Genomic DNA, 27,288 nt, shown 5'->3' on the forward strand with positions numbered 1-27,288 from the left:
ATCATGACACTGACAGAACAGCACTAGCTCTGTTTTACAGGCAAGGAAACAGAGCCAATACATGTGTCAACAGGGACCTCTATGCATCAGGGCTCATCTTTGCTGCATCTGCTCCAGTGTTAATGCTGACAGTATGTTCAAAGAGATCAGAGTTAAACAAAGTCTTTGAGAAACAGAAAAGAACAAGGAAGACGCAGCAACAGGACCAGTCATGGGATCCCTGATTTGAGAGATAGCTTGAACTGGAGTAGTCTTGATATTTAAGGACAGGCTGCTCTCCCAGTGCCCCAGTGGCTTTTCACAGCCTTTGGGCCAGCAAAGGTGACTGTGCTGAAGAGGCAAACCACAAGTGTGGTGGCTGCATTTGCTTGGCTCCAATGACAGATGAAGAAGGAGAGAAGCTGCAGCAGGAGTCCCAGGTCCTGCCATGCCCTCTCCAAATTATGCCCAGTGGCTGGACCATCCTCTGTTGGTCCCTCAGCTCACAGTGGGACCTCTGTTGTAGCCAGAAGGGAGGGCAAAGAGATGGATGGACCCCCCTCCTCGCCACCCCCAGTTCTGTGATCCATGTAGCACAGCACTCCTGATTTATATACTGTGCCAACAGAAAAAAATCTCCAAGTGACTGACTCGCAAAAGTCATTCCTAAACCCTAGCAGAGCTTGCTTGCAATTTTTTTTTATTTTAAGTTATACTTACATGACCTGTTGTTTGCAAGTCTCTTCTGGTACAGTTTCATATAAATGTGTGCAGTCACACAAGGACAGCAAGGCTTTATCAGTCATTTTCGAGTCACACATGGCAGAGCACAGCGTTTATTTTCATTGATGCTGATTGTTAATGCAGTAGTATGTGGAGCATTCATGGATGGGAATGAAGCTCCCATCCCAAAAGGCAATAGACAGTAGGGCTAGAAAAGTTCAGCAGGGCTTTCATCTGTCTAAATTCCATAGATTCTCAGTCTATCATGAAATTACACTCTGATTCCAAAATCTTACTCTTTTCAGCAACTGCTTCTTTGGCCAGTCTATTCTACCCCTATAGTGCACAGAAGTTTGGCCATGTTATCTAGAGAATACAGAGCAATTGTTAAGAAGTTTCTCATAAATCATTTCCTTCTTGGGGTGTCAAATGCACAGCTACAGAAAAGAAGAAAGATGACTTTGTGGGTGAAGCATGGCAGGGAGAGTTCAGTGTTATGGAATCTATGTCTCGCCACTAGCACTTGCCTTCTGTCTTGGGTTTACACTTATACTGATTAGACTGGGAGATCATTAAAGCAAGAATTTTGTTGCCCTGCCTTTTTTCAAGTGCCCATTAAAGGGATGAAATAGATGAATAAATAAGACAGGACTAGTTAATTAGCTTCCCTACTTCTCCATCTTTGTGAATGAAAAATAATTTTATAATCACACTTCATAAAGCTGCTGGAAGTATTTATTCCAAGCTATTTTTAAATCATACCATGGATGAAACATAGGACGGTACAAAGGGAAGCCTATATGCTTCAGCAGTGGTTGGGTGTAACACAGAAAGCCCTCTGTAACATTCACAGGGCTGCTGTGGGCCTGAGAGATCCATGTGTTACTTTGGACAAGTGCAAAGATGTCTTTAGGCAAAATGCATTTTGTTGGGTCCATACTGTTTCAAAGGCAAGCTCAGCATACCAACTATTGATTTCTGAGGACATGACTGTGTCAGTCAGGGGCACGAAGAGGTGCCCTGAGAGCTGCTGGCAGAAATGCCGGCGCAGTTGTAATGATATCTGCAACACAGATCTTACTGTTGGCTCATGAAAATGGGTTTACTATTTACTGTGCACAGTGTGCCCACAAAGGGCTTGCTTGTACAGTGCGATGAACTGTCCCACTACAGACCCAGCATGAGCAATGTGCAAAGGAACAGAGGAATACCAGGCCAAAATTAGAGACTGTGCCTTCCCCCTCTCAAACCTGGACCATCGCTCAATTTGCCCCAACAGGATAAAAAGTAACCCTGGGTTGGTCACTGATTGAAGACCCCACACGCTGCACTCACCGACGTCAGCACCGCTGAGAGCTTTCCCTAGTGGCCAGGGTCTCATGTCAATCCTCTTGCCATTGATGCTGAGTGCCTGGACGCAGCCCTGGAAGCCGCGGTTGGTGCCGGTGGCCCGGACCAGCCAGTACACGCTGGGAGCGCCGCCAACGTAGAAGGGAGTCTGGAACGTGATTTTGCTGTACTGGCCCTGAAGGGAGAGCAGAGCACAGCATGCTGTGTAACAGATATAACACAGGAGAAATCATTAGGCCACAGTGCTTTACAATCAGCTTTTTTCCTCCATGGAGAACTGTGTCAGGAAATGTTGTTCATTGGTAATTCCTTCCCTTTAGTCATTCCCTAAATCACTCCACCATTTGAAATCAACCTTTTTCACCTGCATCACATCACGATAACTACTAAAAGCACAATAAAAAAGACGAGGAATCGCTGTTTTGAGGAGAAAGCACGGTCCCTCTTTTGCTGCAATTCCTTCCTTTCTTTCTGCCAAAAAATTGTTTGTCTTCTAAACTGTAAGCCTTGAGGGACAGACCAATGAGGTATTGTCTTTTGGACAGAACCCAGCAACTGTTCGGTATTGAATAGTTATGAAATAAAAAAAGGTAAAAAACAAAGAAAAGGCAAAAGCTAGTAAAGGTCACAGCTTCATCAGGGTTCTGCTCACTTTGCCATTGCAAAATGTACAGCCCATCTCTTTAACAAACCTATAGAAACCTACATATACAAGTTTACTAAAATTGCTGCAGTGAAAGAACAAAAACCATCAAAACCAACAGAACCTTTTTGGACCACTGACCCAAACCCCATGCTACAGTGGCCAAATGAGTCAAAATTCCTTCCACAGACTGATCAAAATATGACTTTTGCCTCCTACTCAACAGCTCTTTCAAAACCCCATGGACCTTTAGAAGAAAATATTCAAAATCTCAGTTATTCAGGGCCAGGTTTTACCAACCTGGGCTTTTGACAGCACTGACCTCTAAACTAAAATCCTTCAGGATTTTCCACCCTGCCCGGCCCCCACAGCATTTATAACAATATATTCTATCACCATAGCCATATTTGGTCAGGCTAAATAAGCTGAGGTTATTGAGTCTGCAGGTGTTCACTTGCACTGCAGAAGCTGTACATATCTCTCCTGATTCACATCTGCCCTCTGCATGGCCTCATAGCATCGGTAACAGCAACACATGACACACTGAAATTCTTTCCTCTGTCATTTCCAGCTGATGAGAACTCAATACACTGCAATTTTTTCTCTTCAGTGCCTGCACATAAAAGTGGAAAGTAATAAGACATCTGAAGCTGCTTTCTTTCAGGGCTAGGGATGGCATGTTAATTGTGGCTATCAAAGGAAAGACATCTGAAACAATTTGAAATTGCCTTTTCTTCCAGGGCCTTAATTTTGTTTTCTGGCCCAGCAACAGATGAGCAAGTCAAAGCATCTTCCTCTATTATATTTTATCTTGTCAGCCTTGTATGAACTTGCTGGTGTTAACATAAGTCAGGGCAGAATGTCTATCTCCATTACTAGGCTTAAATCATTGCCCAGAATATGCATGTGATTATACCTCTGTATACAAATCTCATTTGGGAATATGCATATAAATATATACTCATACACACATATGCATCTAATTTTTATGTCTGAGGAAGCAGAGCAGTTCTCTGAGGCTTGAAAAAGAAAGCAATCAGGGACAGCAGCTGTGCAATCTAGTAAACTTCTAATGGCCTGTATTTGAGACAGGATAGCTGAAGGGTAGCAGAGCAAACATGGAGCACAAGAGGGAAACTGAGATGGGATTCAGCCCTGGGATATTTATCCCTGTGATTTCTAGATTATATATTTGGAAGAGTAATCTGTACTCTGATCCTAGTTCACTAAATGTCCTGACACCAATAAATAAAACTGCACCTTTTAAATCTGATCAGGCTTCTGGTGGCAAGAAAAGAAACATCACCACAACCTTGAGAGACGCCAAGATTGAGCCACAATAGCAGGATTACCAACCTGAGATTTTCCTGTCACTGGAGCATTGTTGTCCATCCTGAGCCAGCCATTCACCCCATCTCTGAACAAAGTGACACTGTGCCAGTTCCCCAGCTTGATTTTGTTTTCACTCGTTATGACTCCAACTCCCGTGCCACAGTTGAACCTGGGATCATGAGACAGAAAGGGTAAGGTGATAATCTTACATTGACCAGAAGTTGGTTTTAGCCTCCAAACATTCTTTTTGCACTTGGGAATCTCTCTGTTCCACGCTTAGACAGGAAGTTCGGACAGCAAGACTACATAAGATCTGTTCTGTATTTCAAATTATTATCTATTTCAACGTGGAGAAGATTTTGCATTCTCTGTCTGTACCAAGTGCATTGTGAAGCTTGCCAACAGCTGAAACTGTTTCAAGATGAAGGGTATTACAAGCTGAGCTCCTGCTATCACTGTAATTTCTCCTGGGAATTTTTCTAGCGCCCTGGTGAAAGGAAGTGGTAAATTAATAACTCTGCTAGTCTATGTGAAACTCAGTGCCATTGACAGGAAGACCTCCAGGAGAGCTGAATGTGCACAAAATGTCCCATTTTCCCTGACTGTCATGCAGTGCAGGTGAACAGCAACACAACTGAGGCACACCACCCACTTTGTTATTCCCCACTTTCAAAGGACTCACCCGCCCAATTTAGGAGATCCTGGAAATACTCTTTCACTTGCTTCATATCTATCAGACTGCAAGAAACACTCTCCATCTTCATTTAAGAAACCTAACCAAGCTATCATCTAAACAAAGCATATAAGATGCAGTTCCTGGCCCCTTGCTGGCACTACATCCTTTGTTTTGCTACATTTTCTGCAAGACATTTTCTGTGAAGCAAAAGCACTGACTCAATACCATCAATATACCATCAGCTTTGCAAATCCAGTGGCTCGCTGGCATTTCTGGTAACACAGCTATGAGCCCCAGACAAATGTCTTGAAGAAAACGGATCATTTTTCCTTTACACTAAGGTCTGAATAAAAGAGCTCAACAGGGTACATGTTCACACAGTAAAGAAAGATGAGAGAAAAATGTATTGAAGTACTCTTAAATGAAATTATACTGTCCATTTGGTGCACTCTATGGGGCAGAAGTCAAAGACACGAGATATTCATCCCATTCCCAGGAGGCAGCAATAGCCCTTTCTCTTCACATTAGATCTCAGATGGAGGTTTTACCTGAACTGGAGGCTGCGTCGGATAATTGCCAGTGACATAAAATCACCACGACCATGTTCATTTTCTCCACAGTACAGCAGCAAACCATCTTCAGATTCAGCCTGCAATCATTGAGCCAACATGAAAAATCAAAGCCTCACAATTACAGATAAAAGCAAGCAGCAGTGGGGGACTTTTCTCCAGAAAAGGGTCATCATTTTTAACTTGCTGAATCAGAAACTCTTTGATCAGTTCTGAATCCTGCATTTGAAAAGCCTAGAAAATCACTGCCTTAATGGTTAAACAATTTAAGGCCATCTCTTAAAGTATGATACTATCAGACCTGAAAAAAAGCCTGGAAGTATTAAAGACTGCCAGACATATCCTATACAAGAGTCCTGAGTAAAAAAGTCTAGCAAGAATGTCCTAGCGAGCCTGGTAAGTGTAGACACATCAGACTCATTGTGTATGAACACATACACCCTGCTTCACATGTTCCATGAGACTGACACTCCTCGAGCCAAACAGGCTGTGCTGGCAGCACTTCTCCATATGCTCATAGCAGCTGACACAGCCATCCTGCATTTTAAAATGGCAAATTGCCAGAGAAGTGTAAGATCACCACTGAGGGAACTGATTGCTGCTGCTTCAGTAACAGTCTCCTTCCCAGATTGTGAGGCTGGGGAGTCTGCTTTATGTGGGGGTGGGGACGCACCCAAGAGCTTGACCACCCTCCCTAGAGGCAGCCCTACATGTTCTGTCCACAATGAACAGACAGCACTAACACAAGCCAGCGTGGGATGTATCCCCACTTTAGTCCTGCATTTTAAGTAATAGGGTATCCTGAATGTATTAGTAGCCCGTGTCCCAAACTTCAGAGGGGGAAAATAATGTCCACTAAAATCCTGCAGGGTGGGAAAGGAATGCTATACATAGGGCACTGTTTTGCTTAGTATGACAGGATCATCATCTCTTGTCCACAAAGATACTGCATACCACTTTCAAACTCTAAGTCACAAAAATTGTGTGTGTTCTTCAGCCTGCAGCTCATCCACGTGACTGTTACCTCGCCAATGTACATGGCTGCTAGTCCACAGCTACTAGTCCCAGGGACTCCCTCATGCAGTGCCTACCAACAATCAATGAAAACCCTTCAGCTGCTTCCAAACTTAATTTATATTCACTGAGGGTCGAGCCAGATCTCTGCAGATGAAGGTTTCACACAGGTTCACCACAATTACACTGAAGCTATACTGAAGCTAAGTTACTGCTCTATTGTCCACCACATCAGAGTAAGTAAATAAAAGTTAAAACACCAGAGAAGTGTGAGAACTGCTTCAACTTACCCTGAATTCAAGGGTAATTTGAAATGTCTGATAGGACTTTTTCAGTGGTTCAAAGGTGATATATGAGTAGCCAGAGAACTGAGGATACTGGATACTAATATCTGAAAAGAAAAGAGGGAAGCATGTTATTTAGCAGTTTTCTTCTGAATAAAAATCAATATACACATTTAGTACTAGATAACATCAGGTGGCAATGAAAGGCAGAGTTCCTCCAGAGATAACCATTAGGCAGTAGCAGCCAACAACCAGTTAACCTATTGCCTTGTCCTCCCACCACTTCTTACAGCTAATTCCTTTATTCCCAAGGACCTGGTAAACTTGGAATGAAACAGGATACTGAGGGCCAAGTAATGCTCAATAGTTTAATCAGAGAATTCAGAGGAAATTTCGGCAGGTTTTCATCCTTGTTACAGAAGAAAGACCACATCAACTTTGTATTTATCTTCTTTTAAGAACTGGTTTAAGAAAGAGAGGACAAAGTAATTTTCTGTTCTGAAGGATGACAAAAACACACATGGGAAATATGGCCAGACTCTAGGCAGCATTAGTCACTGCTACTCTGTGGCCACTGCATCCAGCATCTGGAGAATCACTGGATGTCTCATAACAGCCCAGCAGCTCCCAGCACTTCTTTCAAGTCAGCTCAGGGCAGAAGCCAAAAGGAGTGATGAGGAGAAAAGAGTCCTTGTAGGCATCTTTCCATCCCTGGCTGCAACAGTGGCTCTTTTAATTGCTCTTGTCAAATGGCATTATCAACCCACACCCTTTGCTGTCTTGTATTAGACCCTGACCCTGAGAGAAAATGAAAATTAGAGATGTCTTACTGCTAGCCACTGTCCGCTGTAAAATTACCATTGCAGCCTATTTTTCTAAGAAGCACTCAGGACAGACACAGTTTCAGGCCTCAGTTTTTATATTGACAGTGAATTTAAGTCTAATGAGGAAGGAAGGATGAGAATTCCTATTCCTCTTTGCTACTTAAATACTGAGTTTTTCTCACTCAGATTTTGAATCTGGGTAGAGTTCTCTCCACGTTTTTGCTTGCAAGGCACACATTTTAGGCTGAGTTGAAGGGAATTGGTGCTATAAACCTGAATGCAACCTCAGCAGAGAACAATTATCTCATCTCCTGATCACAAGCAGAACTGACTGGATCAGAGTGCCAGGCAGCTGTTGAATGTGAAGAAAAGTCTGTTTCCATTCAGAATAATAAATTATTTAACAACAATAAGTTTGCTGAAGACAAACTCGGTACAAAGGAGTACTGGAACATGATGTTTACTTTGGAGTAACACCGTCCCCTGTGAAAAACAGAGGGTTTGGACTGGTGTTAATAGACTGCTTTACAAGTTGTATATGGCCTTGTCAGTTCAAATAAATCCTCAACTCTCCATACTTGATCAAGGCCTAAAATCATATCTGCAGCTGTTCCATGTTGCTGAGTCACATCAAATTGTTTTCAGAAGGAGCGCTCTTTGCTCCAGCACTGCAGTTGAAGAAGATGAAACACCCTCAGTGTCTGTATCCCTGATGCATGACGCTGTGCAGCACCAAAGTCTAACATGAGCCTGTAGAAGAAACATGGGTCCCTGATGCTCTGCTGTACTGCACAGTCTTGGCAGATCAGATCAGCATGCAGAGGGATGGGAGGATCAGCTCCTTCTTAGCGGGAGGAACAGCACCACCACAGCCAATGGGACATTTTCTTTTCATGAGCCCTGGCATTCATCTGACCCCTTGGTCACCAAACCAGAAGAAAAATTACTTCAGAGGGAAAAGGTGACTTGCTTATGGCCTGGTGAGGGAGCTGGACTGGCTCACCAGGCCATCTGCTCAGTGTTAACCTTGTGAAAGGGTGGGTTTAGGTCTCTGGAAAGAACAAGAAGGCAGCAAGGGAAGAAGAAGTAGGACAGCTTCCTTCAGCACAGCAAGTTCTTGCCATGGCTCAGCTGCCCTGAAAGGAGGCAACAGGATGGGTGGCAAGTCCTGACTAAGGCAAAACACATCCTCACATTGACCCAGCCTTCAGGATATGCTTTTTGAACTGGGTAAGAGATTTTGTTCCTCCCTTGCCCAGTTTGCCTGACATGAGTGCTGCAGTGCAGACTAGCAGACCATGGGGAAAGCCTCCTCTGCAGGTATTTTTACAATGGGAGTGTTCTCACATCCCTGCGGTAGGACCAGCACCATCTGGACAACACAGATAATGGGGGGGCTCAGGGCTTCAGCTGCTGCCAAAATACAAGTGTCAGCTTCCATCTGAGGGTGCCATGATTGGATCCTATCACACCTGGGTGATTAACAACATACCTGCTCCACCATCCCCTGACTCTTAGGTAGGGGAAGGATGATTAACTGCCTCTGTGCATCTTTACACAGGTTCTGCATTCAGCTTTATTAAGGAATGACTTTTTCCCACCTCACTGAGAAAAAAAGCAAATGGGGTGATGCCTGAACTGCAATTTGGCACCCGCAGGGATCCACCAAGCTCAGCTGGCCATTCCCAAAGCGCACATCGCTGGGCTCTTTGCAAAGCCACTCCTTGACCCAGACAAAGACGAGCCAGCAGCCGTGGGCACACAGAAACCCACCCTCCTCACAGGTCTCCCCTGCCTTGCCCAGGTTGCAGTGGCAGCGCGAGCCGCCGCGGTCGTAGTCGTTGATGCAGAAGCTGTCAGCGGAGCACACAGCCTCGTCGCAGGACAGCTCGGAGAGGCGCCAGGCTGGGGACGCGCTGCCCCGCCGCGCTGCCCGCACGCTGCTCGCCCCGCCGGGGGCAGCACTGGAAGCAGTGGGCTCGGAAGTGGTCGTTAGGACCCGTGACAGGAGCCTGGAACTAGAGCCTGGAGTGACCTTAGTTTCGACCAGAAACTTTCTGTTGCCTCCTTTAATAGCAGGAAGTGGTCTGAGCTGAAAGGAAGAAACACCAATTCAGTAAAATTAAAATTCTGTGGGGAAACAAAATTAACACATTTTAAGATACAGATCTGAGGCAACAAACTCATCCTCAATGAAGAAAAAGAAGTTACCACATCACTATATCTAAGCACTTAATATCAGATATTAAACTTCTTGACAGGAGCAGACACTTTAATGTATCCAGACTATAAAGAAAACAGAAGTGCCAAAGACAAATCTTGACATTTACCTCTTCTATGTAAATGTCATAGTCTGAATCATCGATATCAAATCCGTCACCATCACCAGTCACTGTGTCTGTGATGTACCGATGCCCATAGCTTCCACTTCCCAACTCCTCAGAGCCTGAAAAGACATAACTGGCACATTCAGTTCTTATAGTTTGTTTCTCCTTGCACACATCAATTCAGATCTTACCACTACCCCGATTCACAACACTTAAATCTGAACTGATGCCAGATTAGAGTAGAGTAGTGTTCATGCTGTACAGACAATGAAAGTGTCAGTCTGGAGAAGGCAGATGCTGTCCAAGTGATATACACACAACTTAAAAAAAAGTGAAGAACTTTATTTAGTCACTTAAAGGTGATTACACAAATAAAGCAGGCAAAGCTCAGTTCTCCCTCTGCAAACTGACTTGTATTTTAATCACTGTTCCAGGACAAAGCTTTCAGACTCTTTTGGCATGGACAACATTTCAATGACCAAGTTTTTTTAAGTGAATCATTTCCCTTTTTGAAATACAATCTTGTACGTGCCTTAGTGGAACAGCAAAAGAGATAATAAATAGCAACAGCAAAAGAGATGTGTACAGGTAAAATACACTCTATTTAGGACTTAATCTACCTCCACGGACTCCAAAACTCCTGAAATTAGTGTCCTGTCTGTATTCTTAGACTATTTTTTAAAATACAATTCAACACCTTGAAACAAGAAACATGCACAAACACCTTCACCCAGAGGGCTGCTGGGCACTGAAACAGGCTCCCCAGGGAAGTGGTGAGGGCACTAAAACTCACAGAGCTCAAGAAGCACTTGGCCAATTCTCTCAGGCACGTGGTGGGATTATCAGGGCCGTCCTGTGCAGGGCCAGGAGTTGGACTCTATGATCCTTGTTGGTTCCTTCCAACTCGGGATATTCAATGATTCTGTGATCATGTGTTTTTCAAGTACATAATCTACTTCTGCCACTTCCCAGAGTGCTGAACTGTGCTTTGGAGGACTCTGGTCTGGGAATGGTCAGTTTGAACAGTGAGGGGGATCCTCATTTCTATTTCACAGAAGGTGTCTGTACTTTTCTGCACTTCACATAGCAAATTCTGTCTAAACAATGGTTTGTGCTTTTCAGCTATTAAAATTCACCAGGTCATGAAGAAATACAGTAAGTAACCAAATCATTACAGTTCCTTGTCATTTCAGTGAGGCTGAGAACAGGTGTCTTTAAATCATTAAAGCAACCTACCTTCTCCATACAATATTTTTCCATCACTTAAAAACAGCATAAGCAACCTTCAGTTTACAAAGTCTCTCTACTGAGCAGAGTGTAGTTACCTAAATCTTTTTGTACTCTCTCCTCCTTTGCTGTGATTGCAACCCAGAAGTCCTGGCAGGCAGTTATGAAATCCAGCATATGTGCACCAGAGATGAATGTGTGCCCTGGCTGACTAACTGGCCACACTCTGTATGCTCTGCAGGGGTTACTTATCAATAGGCTTTGCACATCACATCAGCATGCAGAAAAATTAGAAACAAACGAGTAGAGATGATGAGGCATACATTCTTGCAACCTAGAAAGCATGCTGGAGTGAGACAGAATATGTGTAAGTCTTTCTACTTTCACATGTATACCCAGTCATCTGTAAAGAATACATTTTATCTGTACATTAAATAGAAGTATTCAGCACTGAGTTCAAACAAATGAGCTAAGCAGAGAACTCCCCTCTCTGACTAGGAACAAGATGAGGCACACAGGACAAGCTACATCCAGATTATTTCTGCTATTCTGATTGTGAATGCACAGGCAAAGGATTAAGTGTTAGGGAATCAGACTGCACATTTATGAACTGGTCCCTGTCCTACAAAAACTGGAATGAATTTCATCATGCTGAAATCAAAATGCAAAAAAACTCCTACTCCTAATAGTCACTTTTATAGTCATTCAGGTTAATCACCATCCAGAACAATTTCACCCAGGTAGGAATCTAGGCAGACTAAAGCAGAGAAGAGAAGAAGAGAGTAGAGCAGAGTTGAGTGGAGTAGAGTAGAGTAGAGTAGAGTAGAGTAGAGTAGAGTAGAGTAGAGTAGAGTAGAGCAGAGTTGAGTGGAGTAGAGTAGAGTAGAGTAGAGTAGAGTAGAGTAGAGTAGAGTAGAGTAGAGTAGAGTACTGCACAGCAAAGCAGAGTAGAGTAGAAAATTATTCTGTTGGAAGGAACCTACAACGATCATCTAGTCAAGCTGCATCTTCTACCCATCATTGCATCAGAATCCTCTTCTTTGGCTAACACTGATTCTGTAAGACATGTATTTCTACAAAAGAGTTCCAGCATGTAAAACCACAAATATATGCATTACAAATATGATTTGGATTGGTTTTGCATTGCCTGGTTTTTGTAGCAGGTGGGGTTACAAGGATGGCTTCTCTAAGAAGCTGCTAGAAGCGCCTTCCATATCCAGCAAAGCCAGTCCCTGGTGGTTCCAAAGATGGACATGCTGGGCCAATTAGAAATGATGGTACCGCCTCCGTGATAACACATTTAAAAAGGAATTAAAACAAAGTTTGTGGTGCAGTTTTAATCCCTGACAGGGAAGAGTAGGAGGTGAGAATATATGAGAACAACATGTAGACACCAAAGTCAGTGAAGGAGGAGGGGCAGGAGCTGCTCCAGGCACCAGAGCCGAGATTCCCCTCAGCCCCTGGTGCAGCCCTTGGTGAGGCAGCTGTGCCCCTGCAGCACAGGGAGGTGCACAGGAATGCAGGGATCACCTGCAGCCCCTGGAGCAGCCACACCAGAGCAGGTGGGTGTGCCTGAAGGAGGCTGTGGGAGACCTGTGGGAAGAGGGCCCTGCTCCCAGGCTGGAGCAGCCTGTCCCTGAAGGACTGCACCCCGCAGAAGAGTGACCCAGTGCTGCAGTGTTTGAGGGTGCTGCTGCCCCTCACCCTGCAGAAAGTTGCAGGGAGCTGCTGTCCATGAGATGGAGCCATGCTGGAGAAGTTCATGGAGAACTGCCTCCCCCAGGAGGGACCCCACGGTGCAGCAGGGGAATGACTCCTCTCCCTCAGCAGTGAGAGAAGCCTCGGGTGATGAACTGACCACAACCCCCACTCCCGGTCTCCTTGCACTGCTGGGGTAGGACCTAGAGCTGGGAGGGAGGGAATGGGATGGGAAAGGTGCTTCTAAAGGGTTTTACTTCTCATATCCTGCTCTGATTTTCTTAGTAAAAATTCACTTCATATCTCTAAGTTGAGCCTGTTTTGCCCATGGCGATATTTGATGAGTGATCTCTACAGGTCCTTACCTCAACAAATGAACCCTTCATTAAATTTTTTCTCCTCTGTCCAGCTGTGGAGAGGAGAGAGACAGTGGCTGGCACCTGGCATCTGGCCCAGGTTAACACAGTCCTCTCCCTGGAGAATGGGGGCAGTCATGAAGATTTTCAGATAAGGACAGTAACTGGGAAAAGTAATGGGCAAAACAAGTACTGACAAGCATTAAGTGTTATAGAGCAGAATGATCATGGGGAACTTTTCTTGTAATTGTGAAGGATCAAGGAGTGAATTTTGTGCAAGTTGTTAATTTTTGTTCTGTGTTGTGATGATTTTATTTGAGATTTAATGTTGGAGGCTTTTTTTTAAGTTCAGCACAAAAGGGATTTATTGGTAATACCATGTACAATATCTTTTTAGTATCACGTACAATGTCCTTACTTCTGCCTTGATTTGATGTAGAAGCTCTCAATGAAGAAAGCCAGCTCCAGTTCACAATTTGCCCCCAGCATTTCTCATTGCCTTCCTTCATTCTCTTGGCCAAGAGCTTTGTATTCCACTGCTTCCTCTTTGTTCTTTTGAGTGCCCTGCTTCCTCAGAGCAATATGCCTGCACCTGTGCTGCAGCACTTGAGTCACTGGATTTTAGAAGCCCCAGTTCTGGGTTTCTTGCCCCCCCTTGTTCAGAAGCCTCCTCACAACATACTGGCAAACGTCATCCTTCTCAGGCTGAACAGCCTGGGGACTCTGCTGGTCCTTTTGGACATGCTTGTGTCAGCCAGCCACAGAATGCCCTTTTCACCCTTTTTCACTATGACAGAGTTCAGGAGACTCAACTTTGCACCAGCACTGCAATCAGGAATGGATTTGCACTTTCTCTCTCCAGATCCTCTATGGTGATAGGAGGAATGCTCCTTGCTGAGCAGAAGGCAGACACATCAATGAGGCAGGACACCTTTCTTCATAGAGAAACCTTTGTCATTGCCACCACTGATGCAGATGACATATCCCTCCCACTCCTCACCAAGGGAATGAGAATGTCTCCGTGGCCATTCATTTCTCATAAAATGTTCTTAGCTTGCACCCATTGTCCCCTTCAGTGAGCAGTTGGCAGCCAGTGGCTGGGAAACAGATGTTCAGCTTCATCATACTCACACCTTGACCCTGCTGGAAGGGGCAGCACTAACTCAGCTCCCAGCATTCACAGCAATTTTCAGCTCACTGAATCACAGCAAGACAGAATTAACTAGGTTGGAAAAGACCTCTGAGATCATCAAGTCCCACCTATGACCTAACACCACTTTATCAACAAAACCATGGCCGTGTGCCACATACAGTCGTTTTTAAACATGTCCAGGGATGGTGACTCCACCACCTCCCTGAGCAGATGATTCTAGTGCCCAGTCACTCTCAAAGTGAAGAATTTCTTCCTAATGTCTAGCCTAAACTTTCCCTGGTGCAGCATAAGATGCTGACCACTTGTTCTGTCAGTGGTCGGAGAAGACACTGACCCACTGCTGACCAAAACCTCCTCTCAGGTGGCTGTAGAGAGTGATGAGGTTTGAGTGACAAGGTCCACTGAGCCCCCTTTTTTTCCAGGCTAAACAACCCAGCTCACTCAGCCATTCTTCACGGGGCTTGTGTTCCAGGCCTTGTTGCCCTCCTCTGGATGCATTCGAGTGTCTGAACGTCCTTCCTAAGGACCCAGACCAGGACACAGCACTCAAGGTGTGGCCTCACCTGTACCGTGTACTGGGGGACAATCACTGCCCTGCTCCCACTGGCCACACTGCTCCTGAGACTGGCCAGGATGCCACTGGCCTGCTTGGCCACCTGGGCACACTGAACTCTCTTCGCAAAGTTTCACTTAAAATACAGGGAAACTAAATTTCCATGCATTTTTAGTAAGCTTTTTGGGATATTCTAATTTGGCCCCCATTCCCAGCTCACCTTCTCAGGGTGGTTCTGAGAGTTTTTTTGGCTCAGTACTGATCTTTAACTTTTGGGATGAGTAACAATAATCTGGGAAAAAGCCAATGGGGTATCAGCTCCCTCTCAGGCAGAGTTTGGAAGATCACCATTTTCCCCACACTCCCCACATGTGATAAAAATAATATTAAAAATTAAAAATAATATTTTTATCATATGTTGGAGTGGGTAGAGGGATCAGCTTCCCCCTTCCCAACAAGTCCAAACTTCTCATGCAACCATATGCATTCTGATTAAAAGACACAGCTCTTTGCCATGTGCTTTTTCTTCAGAAAGCTTTTTTGAACTTTCCAAAATTAGTAAAATTTTCAGAAGAGTCTCTGTCCTTTGTAACTTAGTTAATTCTCTTGCAGGGTGTGGTATCATCACCATCAGCTCTGCTCCATCAAATGCTAATGCCTGGGGGTGATTATCACAGTGGCTCCAGGCAGTTATCCCTCTCCTCCACGGTGTGAAGGGAGGTGACACCAGTGACATGGTCAGGGAGCCCTGCCTGCCTCTCTGCCTCCTCATCTTTTACAGGTAGGAACAGTTCGGTGTTGTGGGAGCAGTCTGGCTTCGGTGCAAACTCCTCCCTGGGGCTGAGGTCATGTTCAGGGTGGCCCAGCACTAGTCCAGACTGGCATCCATGCTTCCCCCAGAGATGTTAATTTGCATTCTAAAGCCCTTCAGCTCTGCACAAATAGGTTTCTGGGGTTCTGGGCTAGTTGCTTTTGGGCCATCAGCTCTGCCTCAGCCCTGAGAACAAGTTGCTGTTTCACCTTCAGCTGATAAAGGTGCCAAAGGCAATTGGCACCTTTACCAGCTCCTTGGCACAAATGTGCTTCTCTTTTTGGGTAGCCATTTAAGACTCCGTTATGTTTTTTATCTGTTTTGGGACAGCCATCTTAGACTGACCACATGCTACCTGGCCAGGAGATTTCTTTTCCCTCTTTGCAAAAGTTCCTCTCAGGTGCTACCTGCAGTCTCAGAACTCTCAGGTGCTATCTGCAGTTTTTGCCACTTATTTACAAGTGTACAACAACTTCACTTGGAGAGCAATCCAGGTATGCCCCTGACCTTACTGCTGGAGAAAATCAGTTTTAACCAAAACCTTTCTCTCCTTATGCTGCAGCTAGCAGTTATGTCCACACAAAACAGCTTTTTGCCTAAAGTCAACATCCCTTCCACTCCTCACTGAGGGAATCACCCGAGACTTCTGTGGCCGTTTGTTTCTCATAAAATGTTCTTAGCTCCCACCCATCATCCACTTCAATGGCTTCTGGCAGCCAGTGGCTGGCAAAGAGATGTTCAGCTTCATCCTGCTCACCCCTGGATGCCATGGGAAGGGACAGCACCAACTCAGCCCCCACCATTTGCAGCAATTTTCAGCTCCCTGAACACTGTTGCTTTTAAATCAGGTCCATGCAACTGTCACCAAAACCACAGGAAAAACAAAAGCTCTCCAACAAAATTTTTTAAGTATTAGAGAGTTAAGGCATTACTTTATTCTAGCCAGGATGTGTAACAGAAATAATTTCATCCACACATTGCCTGGGTTGTGCAGAGAAAATCATTCCATCACACATGGCTCTTTACTAGATTTTCCACATACTTACACTGTCAAAACCCGGAGAAATCCATTGGTTCATTGGTCCTAAGTTACACAGTTCTTAGTATTTGGTTTTCTACTGGTTACTGATCCCTTTGCCTTTGATGCTAATTAAGTCTTCATTCTTGGTTCTCTTCTTGATCTTTTCTCTTATTGATCTTTTCCCAGACCAGGTGGCTCTGACACACCAGGGAGGATGATCAGGCATTGATGTTTGTTAATGGTTAATGTTAATTCTTTGTGCATCCTCTGGCAGCTCCCAGTCCATTGAGACATCAAGCTCATCAGGCATTGCCCAGGGAAGTCCCTTAAAAAAAAACTTCCATTCCTTTCTCCCCATGGTGGAGACACACAAAACCCCTGACTGAAGTTAGTTAAACATTTTAGAAGTTGTATCAGTTCCAGCACTATTACTTATTGCCTTTATATTATATCTGAAAGTATTTCTGAGCTAATTTTGTTCTTTCAATGTATGAAAGTATAATTTGCCTAAGAGCAATGGAAGACATAAAGATAATTTGGAATAAAGCAGGGAAAACTCTCAATGAAGGGTCAAGGGAAACAATCTAATCTGTATCCAAACAAACTGTAATACACAAACTCATTTTCTGACTTAGAAGTCATAAGCTACAAAATAAACATCTGTTATGGTCAAAATGCTGTCATATTTTCTTTTCCTTCCAAATCAAAAGTTCTCTTGGGATGTAAGTTTGATAAGGATGGCAGGAATGAAGCAATGCAGAAAATGAAGTATCTGTATATTCATACACAGGAAAACGTTAGGTCTGGAACTAATATTCAGCTAAACACACCTGCATGTATGGGTATGATTTTAATGTCATGCCAGTTTCACAGAAATGTAACTCTCCTGACTTGAGTGGTTATCACTAAAATACATCAATAACCACCAGCATGCAATGAGATGCGGTAGCTTAGGAGACACTGGCAGTTCTCCAAACAGCAGGTGTGCCTCTTTCATCCAGCAGATCAAAATGTTCCATGCTTTTCCAACAGAAGACCTCGGGAGACCAAATGTACCCACTATTTTAGACTGGACAATGGTTCCTTTCACGTTATTGAACTGGCACAACATTTAGAGCCAGGAGAGAAGAAAGAAGGTATGGCTTATTGTACCTGGTAGAAAGACTGCTTTGAGGCCCTTCTTCACAGACATTCACCATCTAAGTTTGGTGTCACCAGAGTAAGTGTGACTTCAAAAGATGTCCTAATATCCACAGGTCCCCAGCTCTCCTGTTCTTCCCCTTCCTGACTCTAGCTATCTGCATTTCAGCCAGCACATGCTACATTGCTCTTCCTGCTGATCTGTGAGCAGTTTTGGTAACATGTAATGCACTTGGTAGCAATGCAGCTGCTGGATGGACTCACCCCTGACCATGTCTGAACTTTCACAGGCGGGTACACACAGGACTGATGAGGTATCAGACCAAGGGCTTCTCAGCCTGCTTGTTCTTCCCTGCATTTAGCCTTTGCTCACTGGACATAACATGACAGCCACATGTGATGTGATGCAATGTAACTACAAAACAGGAGGCAGAGAAATTAACAGGGCTTTTTCTCCATAAACCACGACACCAGCCCATCTCTTAAGTGCACTGTGTTGCTTTCCTGGAGAGCTCATCTCGTAATGGGTGGTAAATCAGGGACAATTAAGCAAAGTGGTACTCTGCAAATACCAAAACAATGACTGCAGAGACTATAAGCAGGCTATATTTAATTAAATCAGTGTTCCAGTGTATAAGGAGATGAAGTCTGAGTAAGACCTTTTACCAAGTCCTATAATCCTGTTTTACAAATAATTGAAGAACTTGTGGGGGTCATGAACTTTAGACAGCTTCTTTCCAAATAATTAGGGATTAAGTTATACTAAAGAAATCCCTCTCAAAACAAATATAAAGCCACAAAAACTTTTGTTTTGCTAATTAGGTTGCCATCCTCATACTGATGAAGAGACATGAGAGAATGCAGGAGGTAGAACAGGGGGCACTGTAACACAGACAGATTGAGCAGAAGTTTTTACAGACTGGCTCCATCCAGAACCCCCCACAGGTCTTAATCCAAAATACATCAGGAACATTTTAAAACACGTTTTGTGCCTTCCAGTGACTCACAGTGTGACCCTGCATGTCACTTGACCCGTCTCTTGCTTTTTGTCACTGTCCCTACGATTACCAACACTGCTTTTGTAAATTCTCTGGACGTGTGTGGGAAACAGTTCTGTGGAAAACCTTCTCCATTTACTGTCTCTGGCCTTCTCCATTTACTGTCTCTGGGACACATCACCACCATTAAAATCAAGGTCTGGGCCCCAGAGACTGCCCTTTTTTTGTGCCTGAGCCTCAGCTGACACATTCAAGCTCCATGCAGAATATATAAGCAATGTGGCAATGCCCTGCTCTGTGTGATCCTGGCAGTGACAGCCAGGAACAGAGGAAAGGATGTGCCCTGCTTTAGCAGTCACTTCTGTCACGTTTGTTGTGGAGGCAAGCAGGAGGGTATTTTTAACAGAAGACACTTCCTCTGCTGGTCTGGTAAAGCCCAAGGCTGGTGACCTTGCAGGCACAGTGCAAACTCCATCTGTTTCCCGAGGAGATGAAGGGTATTCAAGCAATGCAGGTGATGACTTTTTTTTTGTTTGTTTTATTTTGTTGTTTCTAAACTGAGTATGTGCAGTCATTTATTTTCCAGTGAATCGTCCATGACATTTTGAAAGATTTTATAAAACAAAATCTCAACAACCATGTAGGTGAATACCCACAATGTGCAACTCTAATTAAGAAAGGCAACAAAAAATTGATTTATTGCACCATTTCCCTCTAGAAAAAAATTAATGAAACCAAATCACAAATAAATGAGAACCCTTGGGGAAACTTGCCCTCTCTTTACTCCCTGAAAACGGAGCAATTAACGAAGCATGCATTTTTTAGTAGGTAAGGGGGTTACTGCTTATAATCAAGGCCACATGTTCTATTTTCAAGGACCTTGGGAGGTCTGTCACATTAGGTGAAAATGTCAGCATCCCTTTAGTGGAGCAAACCAAGATGGTGTTTTCCTATGCTGACCTGAAACAATGCAGTCAAGAGTACTGCAAATCCACCCCCATGTTAAACACAAAGGGAGTGAACTACCTGTGAGGATGAGATAAACCACAACAGCAAACATCCCCAAGCAGCATGGACTCATCTCTGCCCCAGCCTGCCTGCAAGAGCTGCAAGAGAACCTGTGCAAGACATCATGGACCCTGAAGGTCCTCTGCGTTTGAGGTAATGTTGGGAATTTGTTAACAAATTAAAATAAACATCAGAAAAACACTACTTATGTCAAGTCATGCATAAAAAATCCGGCATATACAAGAATAAAACAGCAAATTTTTAAAATCCAAACATACTAAGGACCTTAGTGCCAGCACCATGTGGGCTAAATGTAATGCAAAGGAGTCAGACATAACTTCTGCCAGCTTTCCAAGATATTTCAGGAATTTCTGAAGAATATATAGGCAGGCAGATGATAGCATCAAGAATCTGTGGCACGTGGCATGTTTCACTGCCTAGGTACAAGGAGGAACCACGGTAATAATGAAGGTGGTAATTCTTATGATGTGCATTCTGGAAAAAAAAGGTGCTTCAGTTTCAGAGATACCAGCTGTCTGGCACCTTTTCAAAAACACAGGTGACTAAGAGGTCACTGGTGGCACTTTGAGACAGCCAAGGAACTGGTGCCACCTGAGCCAGCCCCAGGGGACTATCAGGTGTCTGTGAATGGCACATGCCCTCCTGCAGTCACTGATGAAAACCACAAAACTTTGAGGACCTCAAACCTGCTGAACACCTGAGCAACTGAAATGAGTGATTAACTGAACCAAAATTCTGGGCTTTCTGGCTGCTATAAGCAGGAGGGTACCCTCAGATACAAAATGTGTATTAGCAGTGAGTTTTAATTGGATGCCCTTGAGCACAGTGTGTAGTTTGCGGGTTTTTTATGTTACTGATTTTTTTTTTTTCTGAAACTCATCCATTAAATCATTCTTCAGATGTTTTTAATGTTTTGGGGAAAAATAAATGTTCAGGCTATGCACAGCTTTAATGAAGAAAAATTTTCTCCCGACAAAAGTTTAGCTTTTCTACTAACACACAGAGTACTTGTGTATCTGGCTAGCATCAAGTCAGTCTCCTACACAGCACCACAAGAAAAGACAAGTGAGAACTGCTATCAGCTAGACTATCAAGTCAGCTACACGATCATCTCAGCTACACTCCTCCCTTTAGAAAATCAAGTAGTTTATTTCCACAGGCATGCATCCCTGACACTTTTGAGCAACACTCCTTGCTCTGCACAAATCTGGTTGTTGTGATCACAGGTATCCAGAAGATAATGCAGGTTTCCATGGGTAGTGGCTATATGTAGTTTTTAAGCCTATTTTCAAATAGTACACTGACAAAAGAACAACATTTGCATTTGCCAAAGGGTCCAGAGCACCAAAATAGCCCCAAGTACAAGTGGCCTGGAGCAGAGCTGGAGCACATCATGGACATGACATGGCCCTGGGCTGCAGGAGCTCTGCCTGCTCATGAGGGTCTCTGCCAAGCACTGCCAGGCCCTTGGAGCAGGGAAGCCAACTTCTCAGCCACTGCAGCACCAATGTGCCCACTCTGGGCCAGCACAGACTTTTTAAGCCCAATCAAAGAACAGTGCAAAATGCTTAATATACTGAATTTTCAGATGTGGTCCAGGCATATAGAACCAAGCTAATGTCCCGTATGAACCTCAGTAGAAATCAATGTTTATGCACACCAGATGTGAATTTGATTCCAAGCTCTAATGACAGAAACCCATGTTCTAGAGACATCTTGGCAGGCCTCTGCAGAACAAGCAGTTTCCAAGGCAAAGCGCCTTCCCTGGAGTACTGCAGTAATAGGCACAGCATGAGGATGATTCCACCCTTATTAACAGAGCTAAACACTTTATCTTTTCTGACCAAAGGATGCAGCTGCTAACATCCAAAGATAAACAAGATACCAAGGAGCACACGTGTGCCTGAGGCAGCAGGAGTTGGCCCTGGAGGATCCATGGGCTGAGGAACTCCAGAGTACACTGCACAAGGTTTTCACAAACATTTACTTCAGAAGTTAAACTTATGAGCTCAGCAGCCATAGCAAACTACATGCAAACCTTTCAAGTGACTGAATTTATGACAGAGGGACAAAAGGAATGGAAACTGCCATATTAGAGTCAATGAGAAAAGGGATTCCAAAACAGAGAGGGAGTTAGGAAATAAATCTTTATCAGGTTAAATTGGTGGATCACTAAGCATGTTGTTTATGTTTTATGCAGCATGCAAACTCTTCTTGCAGAGCTCACACTCCTACCTGAATAATTGCTGCTTATTTTCCCTAGTTAATTAGAGATGGTTTGCAATTGAGAGAGTGAGAAAAGAAAAAAAAGGCACTTAAAAGTACTGATACACATTTTTATACAAAATGTTTGGAACATTAATGATATAGCTCAGTTAGTCCCCATACCTTGCTGGCTTTGGCTCTGTTTCTTCCATTGTTTCTCTCTGTGACATAGGGTTTTTTGCTGTTAGAAGATTTGATTTGTGCAATTCCCAATATGCTCTCTGTTGGCTTGGTTGGGATTCTCACATACAAGCTGTGAACGTGGGTGTGGTGAGGAGCAACAGCCCCCTAAAGTCAGCCTCCAGAGACACTGGTACTGGCAGAGGATTGCATCCTCAGGAAGCCCAGCAGCAACTGGACCAACACTTCCTGCAGTGGGCACGGTCTATATTGCCACACAAATGTAAATACAATAGCTAACAAGTTGGGATGTTGGCAGGTTCACCTAATACTTTTGCTACACAGCTTCTGATCAAAAAGGGGTGCCTACTTCCTTATATCATTATTTTCATGACTGTGCTTAATAGTTAAGAGTCTTACTCCTCAGAAAACTGTACAATTTGATTTGGTCTTTCTGAGTTGCTGAAATTATAAATGTAATATAAAGGGTTCAGCTTCAAAGAACAGAAAAAATGAACAATAGACTCATCTCTCTCATTTTTCCCCATGATATTAATTTATCAGTATTGCATGAAGCCAGCACAAAATTCAGAAAGTAGTCATCCAAAAATAGTTGTCAGTGACCTCCAGAGAAAAGAAATGGCATGAGAGTGATGCTGCCTGGGTCTTTCCAGATCTTTGCTCCTGGCTGGACTTTTACAGGGTGCTTGCTGCAAGCTCCTCAGACAGGACTGAGAGGAGTCAGAATGGAGGTGACTGCCTGGAGAGCAACTCTTTCCACCAGCAGGTCTCCACAGCTATCCCAGATACACTTTATTCACAGATACACTTCATTTTTGTTCAGCTTTAGTAACAAAAAGGTGTCTGTACTCACTGAAGGTGCGGATGACGTCGCTCGGTGCACTGGCAGGGCTGGATCCAAAGGAGTTTGCTGCTCGGATGGCAAACTGATACTTTGTGTTTGGGAGAAGTCCTTTGAGAACCATGGACTCCATCTGGATCTGCTCTCTTATTACCGTCCAGTTGCTGTCAAGGTCTGGCCTTGAGGATCAAACAAAGACCAGATCTTGAATAATTAAAGCTGGCTGTATAAATTAGCTGCATTTATACTTTTCTAGGGAATACACTAATAAATGAGACAGAAGTCTGCTAACTCATCACTGAAACCCTTCGCTCTTAAAGGATCAGACTGTGCAAACCACCATTACCAAGCTGTGAAGCCTGTGATTGTAAAACTGTATAATCATACAAACAAATTACTCAGATTTTGCTCACAAAATAAAGGAACCATTGACAAATTCAGTTAAGTTTATCTGTTTTGAGGATTTTGGATTCATAGTTTTCAAGTGGGGGTCAATTACCCACAGCTCCCACCTCCCTATGTGGCTGTATAAAGCAATACTTTGCATAAAGGGAAAGGTCTTGATTTATTTCTGAAGAGTTTGTGTTCTAATGCCAGTAAGTCCCTTCAAACATATACAAGCATTAGCATGATGAGAACCCAGCATTTGATCTCCCAGGTAGTCAAGTTAATCCACTTACATATGAACATACAGATCCAAAGTCTTCTCTTCAGAAAAACAGACAAAAAAAAACCAACCCAAACCAAAAAATCTCGAACAAAACCACCAAAAAAACCCACACAGACAACCCACAAAACCCGCAGAACAATAATGCACAGAACATGGCCTGTGTACCTGGATTTTGTAGCAACATTCCTACAGCTGCTTTTGGACAATGCCTGGTTAACTCCCAATTCACACTGGAAGCTGACTGCCAATAATCACTTCTCTAGGTGCCATTATACTTCAAGTGAAACCAGTATAACCATTCACATGGCAGTTTGTTATCAAGTGTTTGAAGTTCATGCATACAGGCACATTGCACTTGAACTGCAATTACTCTGAGAGAGTATTCTGATGCTTTCACACCATTTCCACTCCCTCCAAAAGCGGCCTCTTCTTATCAAAGAGAGAACAAAATAAGAGGCTAAACAAATACAAACAACACAATAATATAAACATTCACTCTAGGCCACCCAAAATATTAAATTAAAGTTTATGGAAGTAAAATAAGGACAGAAGTAACTTTCAAAGAAAATTATTCAAGTGTTCTTGCAATATTTATTACAGGAAATAACCTTCAAGTCCACCCTGAATCTACCAGTGTTTACACAGGACTAGCTGCAAACGTCTCCAACAGTCTTCAAATTAAAAATTATAGCACAAGGCAGGCATTTTGTATTTATTTATTTTCAGCTGGAAGGAAATGCCAAAGTTAATGTATGTTTTCTTTTAGTGGTCAATACAAGATTTATTGATCACTGAAGTCCATTGCTTTGTGCCAGCATGGCAAATGCAGTGGCAGAGCAGTGGTTCCCAGCTGCCTGTCTCAAGCACACAGTGGCACACAGGACATGAGTATTTCATTGTCATGCTAAAAATAAAAACAAAATCAGACAAACTCACAAGATGTAATGATAGCTAAACAGACCATCTTAAGTCACCCTTCACCACTATTTCCTGGTAGACAGAAGAGCATTTATTTTGGCTACTCTTCCATTGTTTCCCTCCTCTGAGCTTTTGATGCCTGGGCCAAAATGAAAATATATAGTGTTTTCCAAAAGAAAGCTGTTAACACTGCCTCCTTCCAAAGGCTCGCTTAGTAGTGTTTTCAATTTTCCTGTACACATCCTTTTTTGGTTCTAATTCCCATCCAAGGAATTCCTGCTAGCTCAAGGGCTGCCTCTTTGCAACAGACCTTGCCTGTGTGTCCACCCAAGTGGAAACAACACACCTTTGATGAAGGGTCCCAAAGGAGGCATTGCACCCTGAAAAGATCTAGGAGATAACACAAACAGCAGGCTAGGCTTCAAATACACTGACTGTCCCTCCCAACATTTCCTTCTGCAGAAGTTTATAATAAAGGAAATGCCTGGAAACATGTAAGGATCTGCAGCTGAAGGAGAGGGAAAGAGGGAGATTTATCACTTGACCTTTGCTACTTCTCCAGAATGCTCCCTGTGTGAACAAAACAGTATGAGATGAAAACATGGCAAACAGATGGGGAAAGGAACACAAATTCAGCTGGTGAGTGCATCCAGGGCAAGCCAGCTCCCATGTTCCCTGAGATGAGAACATTTTGTTGAAAACTGTCTTCCTGGTCCTTTTTTTTATGTTGTATTTCAATGTGTTGCCAACTTTTACACTGGATGGGCTCATTGTGATGCCACTTTTCCCGTTTTTCTGCAGTAATACGTTCCCCAGCACCTTGCAGGGCAGCTCCAAGCCCTCTATCTGTGACTGGGGAAATCAGACAATTTCCATGGACACTGCCTGCTCTTGATGCAGCTGTGCCACTCCGACACATAAATGCTATACAGAAAGAATCTAACACAAGCCATAGTGGTTTTAAGATAATAAATATATGGCTAAAGCCAATAGGACTGGACGGTATAAACCAAGGGCAGAATTCCATGCCAAATGTACCCAAAATTTTGGATTATTACTTTATGTTGTAACTTGGAAACTGATTCAATTCAAGAAGGGAATTCTCTCTGATGCAGAGAACAGCAATTTTATAGCCACTTGAACTTCCTTTTAAAATCACCTGGAAATTATTTAAGTGTGAAGCATCCCCCAACATTTCTGATTGTTCTTCCGTGCTGTATTTGTACTCATCTCAAGGGGAAAATTCATCTTATAATGGTTTTTAAAAGTATTCCAACAAATAATAAATATGATGACAAGTACATACATCATCATTTGCAATGGAAAAATCTCTTGTCTAATATACTGCACTATAACATATTATTTTTAGTAACTATTATTATTTTACATTTTTGTGACACTTAGTGCAAAATAGATCAACTGATATGCCAGGCCATCTGTGAGGAAAAGAAAAGTGAACAATTTTGGTAACTTATTCTCTTGTTAAATATTCTTCTGATACAATCTAATGTTGTTAAGCACTTCTTCCCTAATATCTTTCACTCCTCCTTCTTCATCAGTTACTTCTTCTTTCAAGGAGTTAATCTCACAAGCAGTGAGCTAAATACTGAGTCAAATATGCCTGTTTCATGCAATAATCAGGGAAACAGTATTAAAAGTATTTTTTCCTAGACACTGGGAGGTGTCTCCCTGGTCAGATCTATTGTTTCAGGTTCTTTGCAAACAAAAGCAAACAATGACAGTCTGATTCAGTGCAGTGCCAGAGACAGTTCAGCAGGGAATGGATTCAGGGACAGATTTTTCTGCGAGGGAGAGGGAAGGCTTCAAACTAATCAAGAAATCTGTGCACAACGCTATGCTGAATCTGCACCACCCTAACATCTGTATACTAATAAATCTCCCAGTTTTATCAGCAGAACCTGCCTGGAGTTCACTGCAGCAGTTTCATGTCACTACCAAGATACTGAAAAATTTCCTTTGCATGCCAAGATTAATATTAAAAGCTTTTGATTTCATCTACATACCAATGAGATGAAAAGAAAGTGACCTGATTGTTTTAGGGCATGTGCTGCTAAACACTTGTGGTTCTGTAGCTGCTATGTGGCTATAAAAATTCAGATAAGTTAATCACCCAGTTTAAAAGATCATGTAGGTACTCAACAGATTAAAAATCTGAGTATTTGGAGTATTTGAGTGAAAATATCCAAGACATTTTTAAGAATTAACTTTGCATAGTATCTTTAGGAAAAACACCGAAGCTTGTATGCTTAAGTCTGGGGTCTCACTTTAGAGACTTTCATAAAAATGTAATTTTTCATTAACTATTTCTCACCATTAACCAATAGAATATTTACACTGAGCCTACAAAGGTGCACAGACATATATATTTTGGTTTTATTGCACATTCCCTTAGAACTATCCAGTGAAAAGTGAGTCCATCAGTCTCCCTCCAGACTTTCAGCATTTACCCAAGTGGGATTGTGATCTCCTTAGCATCCTCTGTTAGTCAGCAGCACAGCAGAGCCTGAATAAGCTCATCTTGTATCTGAACCTGCCTGCTATCCTCCACTGCCTGTAGTGAACCAACTACTTCCTTTGGTCCCAAGGGAAATCCCTTGGGCAAGTGTTTAAATAAAGCACCAAATTTAGACCCTGAGTAGGCACAGGATGCAGGCTAGCTCTGGCTCTGATTAGATTCTGGTATCTCAAAACAATTGAAATACTGAGTTTTGATGAACGCAATGAA

General features: G+C 43.2%; 1 protein-coding gene and 1 pseudogene across 2 annotated transcripts in view; both read right to left on the bottom strand.

The window, feature by feature from the left end:
* EGFLAM (EGF like, fibronectin type III and laminin G domains) overlaps positions 1 to 27,288 on the bottom strand; it is a 76,291-nt gene that overhangs the window by 22,149 nt on the left and 26,854 nt on the right. For both annotated transcript variants that reach the window (XM_030237431.2, XM_030237430.2), the window contains exons 7-13: positions 22,967 to 23,133; positions 9,725 to 9,840; positions 9,168 to 9,486; positions 6,577 to 6,677; positions 5,252 to 5,352; positions 4,052 to 4,196; positions 2,038 to 2,227 (exon numbers count right to left, since the gene is read on the bottom strand). In XM_030237431.2, coding sequence (XP_030093291.2) covers positions 2,038 to 2,227; positions 4,052 to 4,196; positions 5,252 to 5,352; positions 6,577 to 6,677; positions 9,168 to 9,486; positions 9,725 to 9,840; positions 22,967 to 23,133 — 1,139 coding nt within the window. The remainder of the gene's footprint in view (positions 1 to 2,037; positions 2,228 to 4,051; positions 4,197 to 5,251; positions 5,353 to 6,576; positions 6,678 to 9,167; positions 9,487 to 9,724; positions 9,841 to 22,966; positions 23,134 to 27,288) is intronic.
* LOC108962857 (40S ribosomal protein S6-like) lies at positions 13,314 to 14,124 on the bottom strand (annotated as a pseudogene).

The sequence above is a fragment of the Serinus canaria genome, chromosome Z (genome assembly GCF_022539315.1).
Source record: "Serinus canaria isolate serCan28SL12 chromosome Z, serCan2020, whole genome shotgun sequence".
Taxonomy (NCBI): Eukaryota; Metazoa; Chordata; class Aves; order Passeriformes; family Fringillidae; genus Serinus; species Serinus canaria.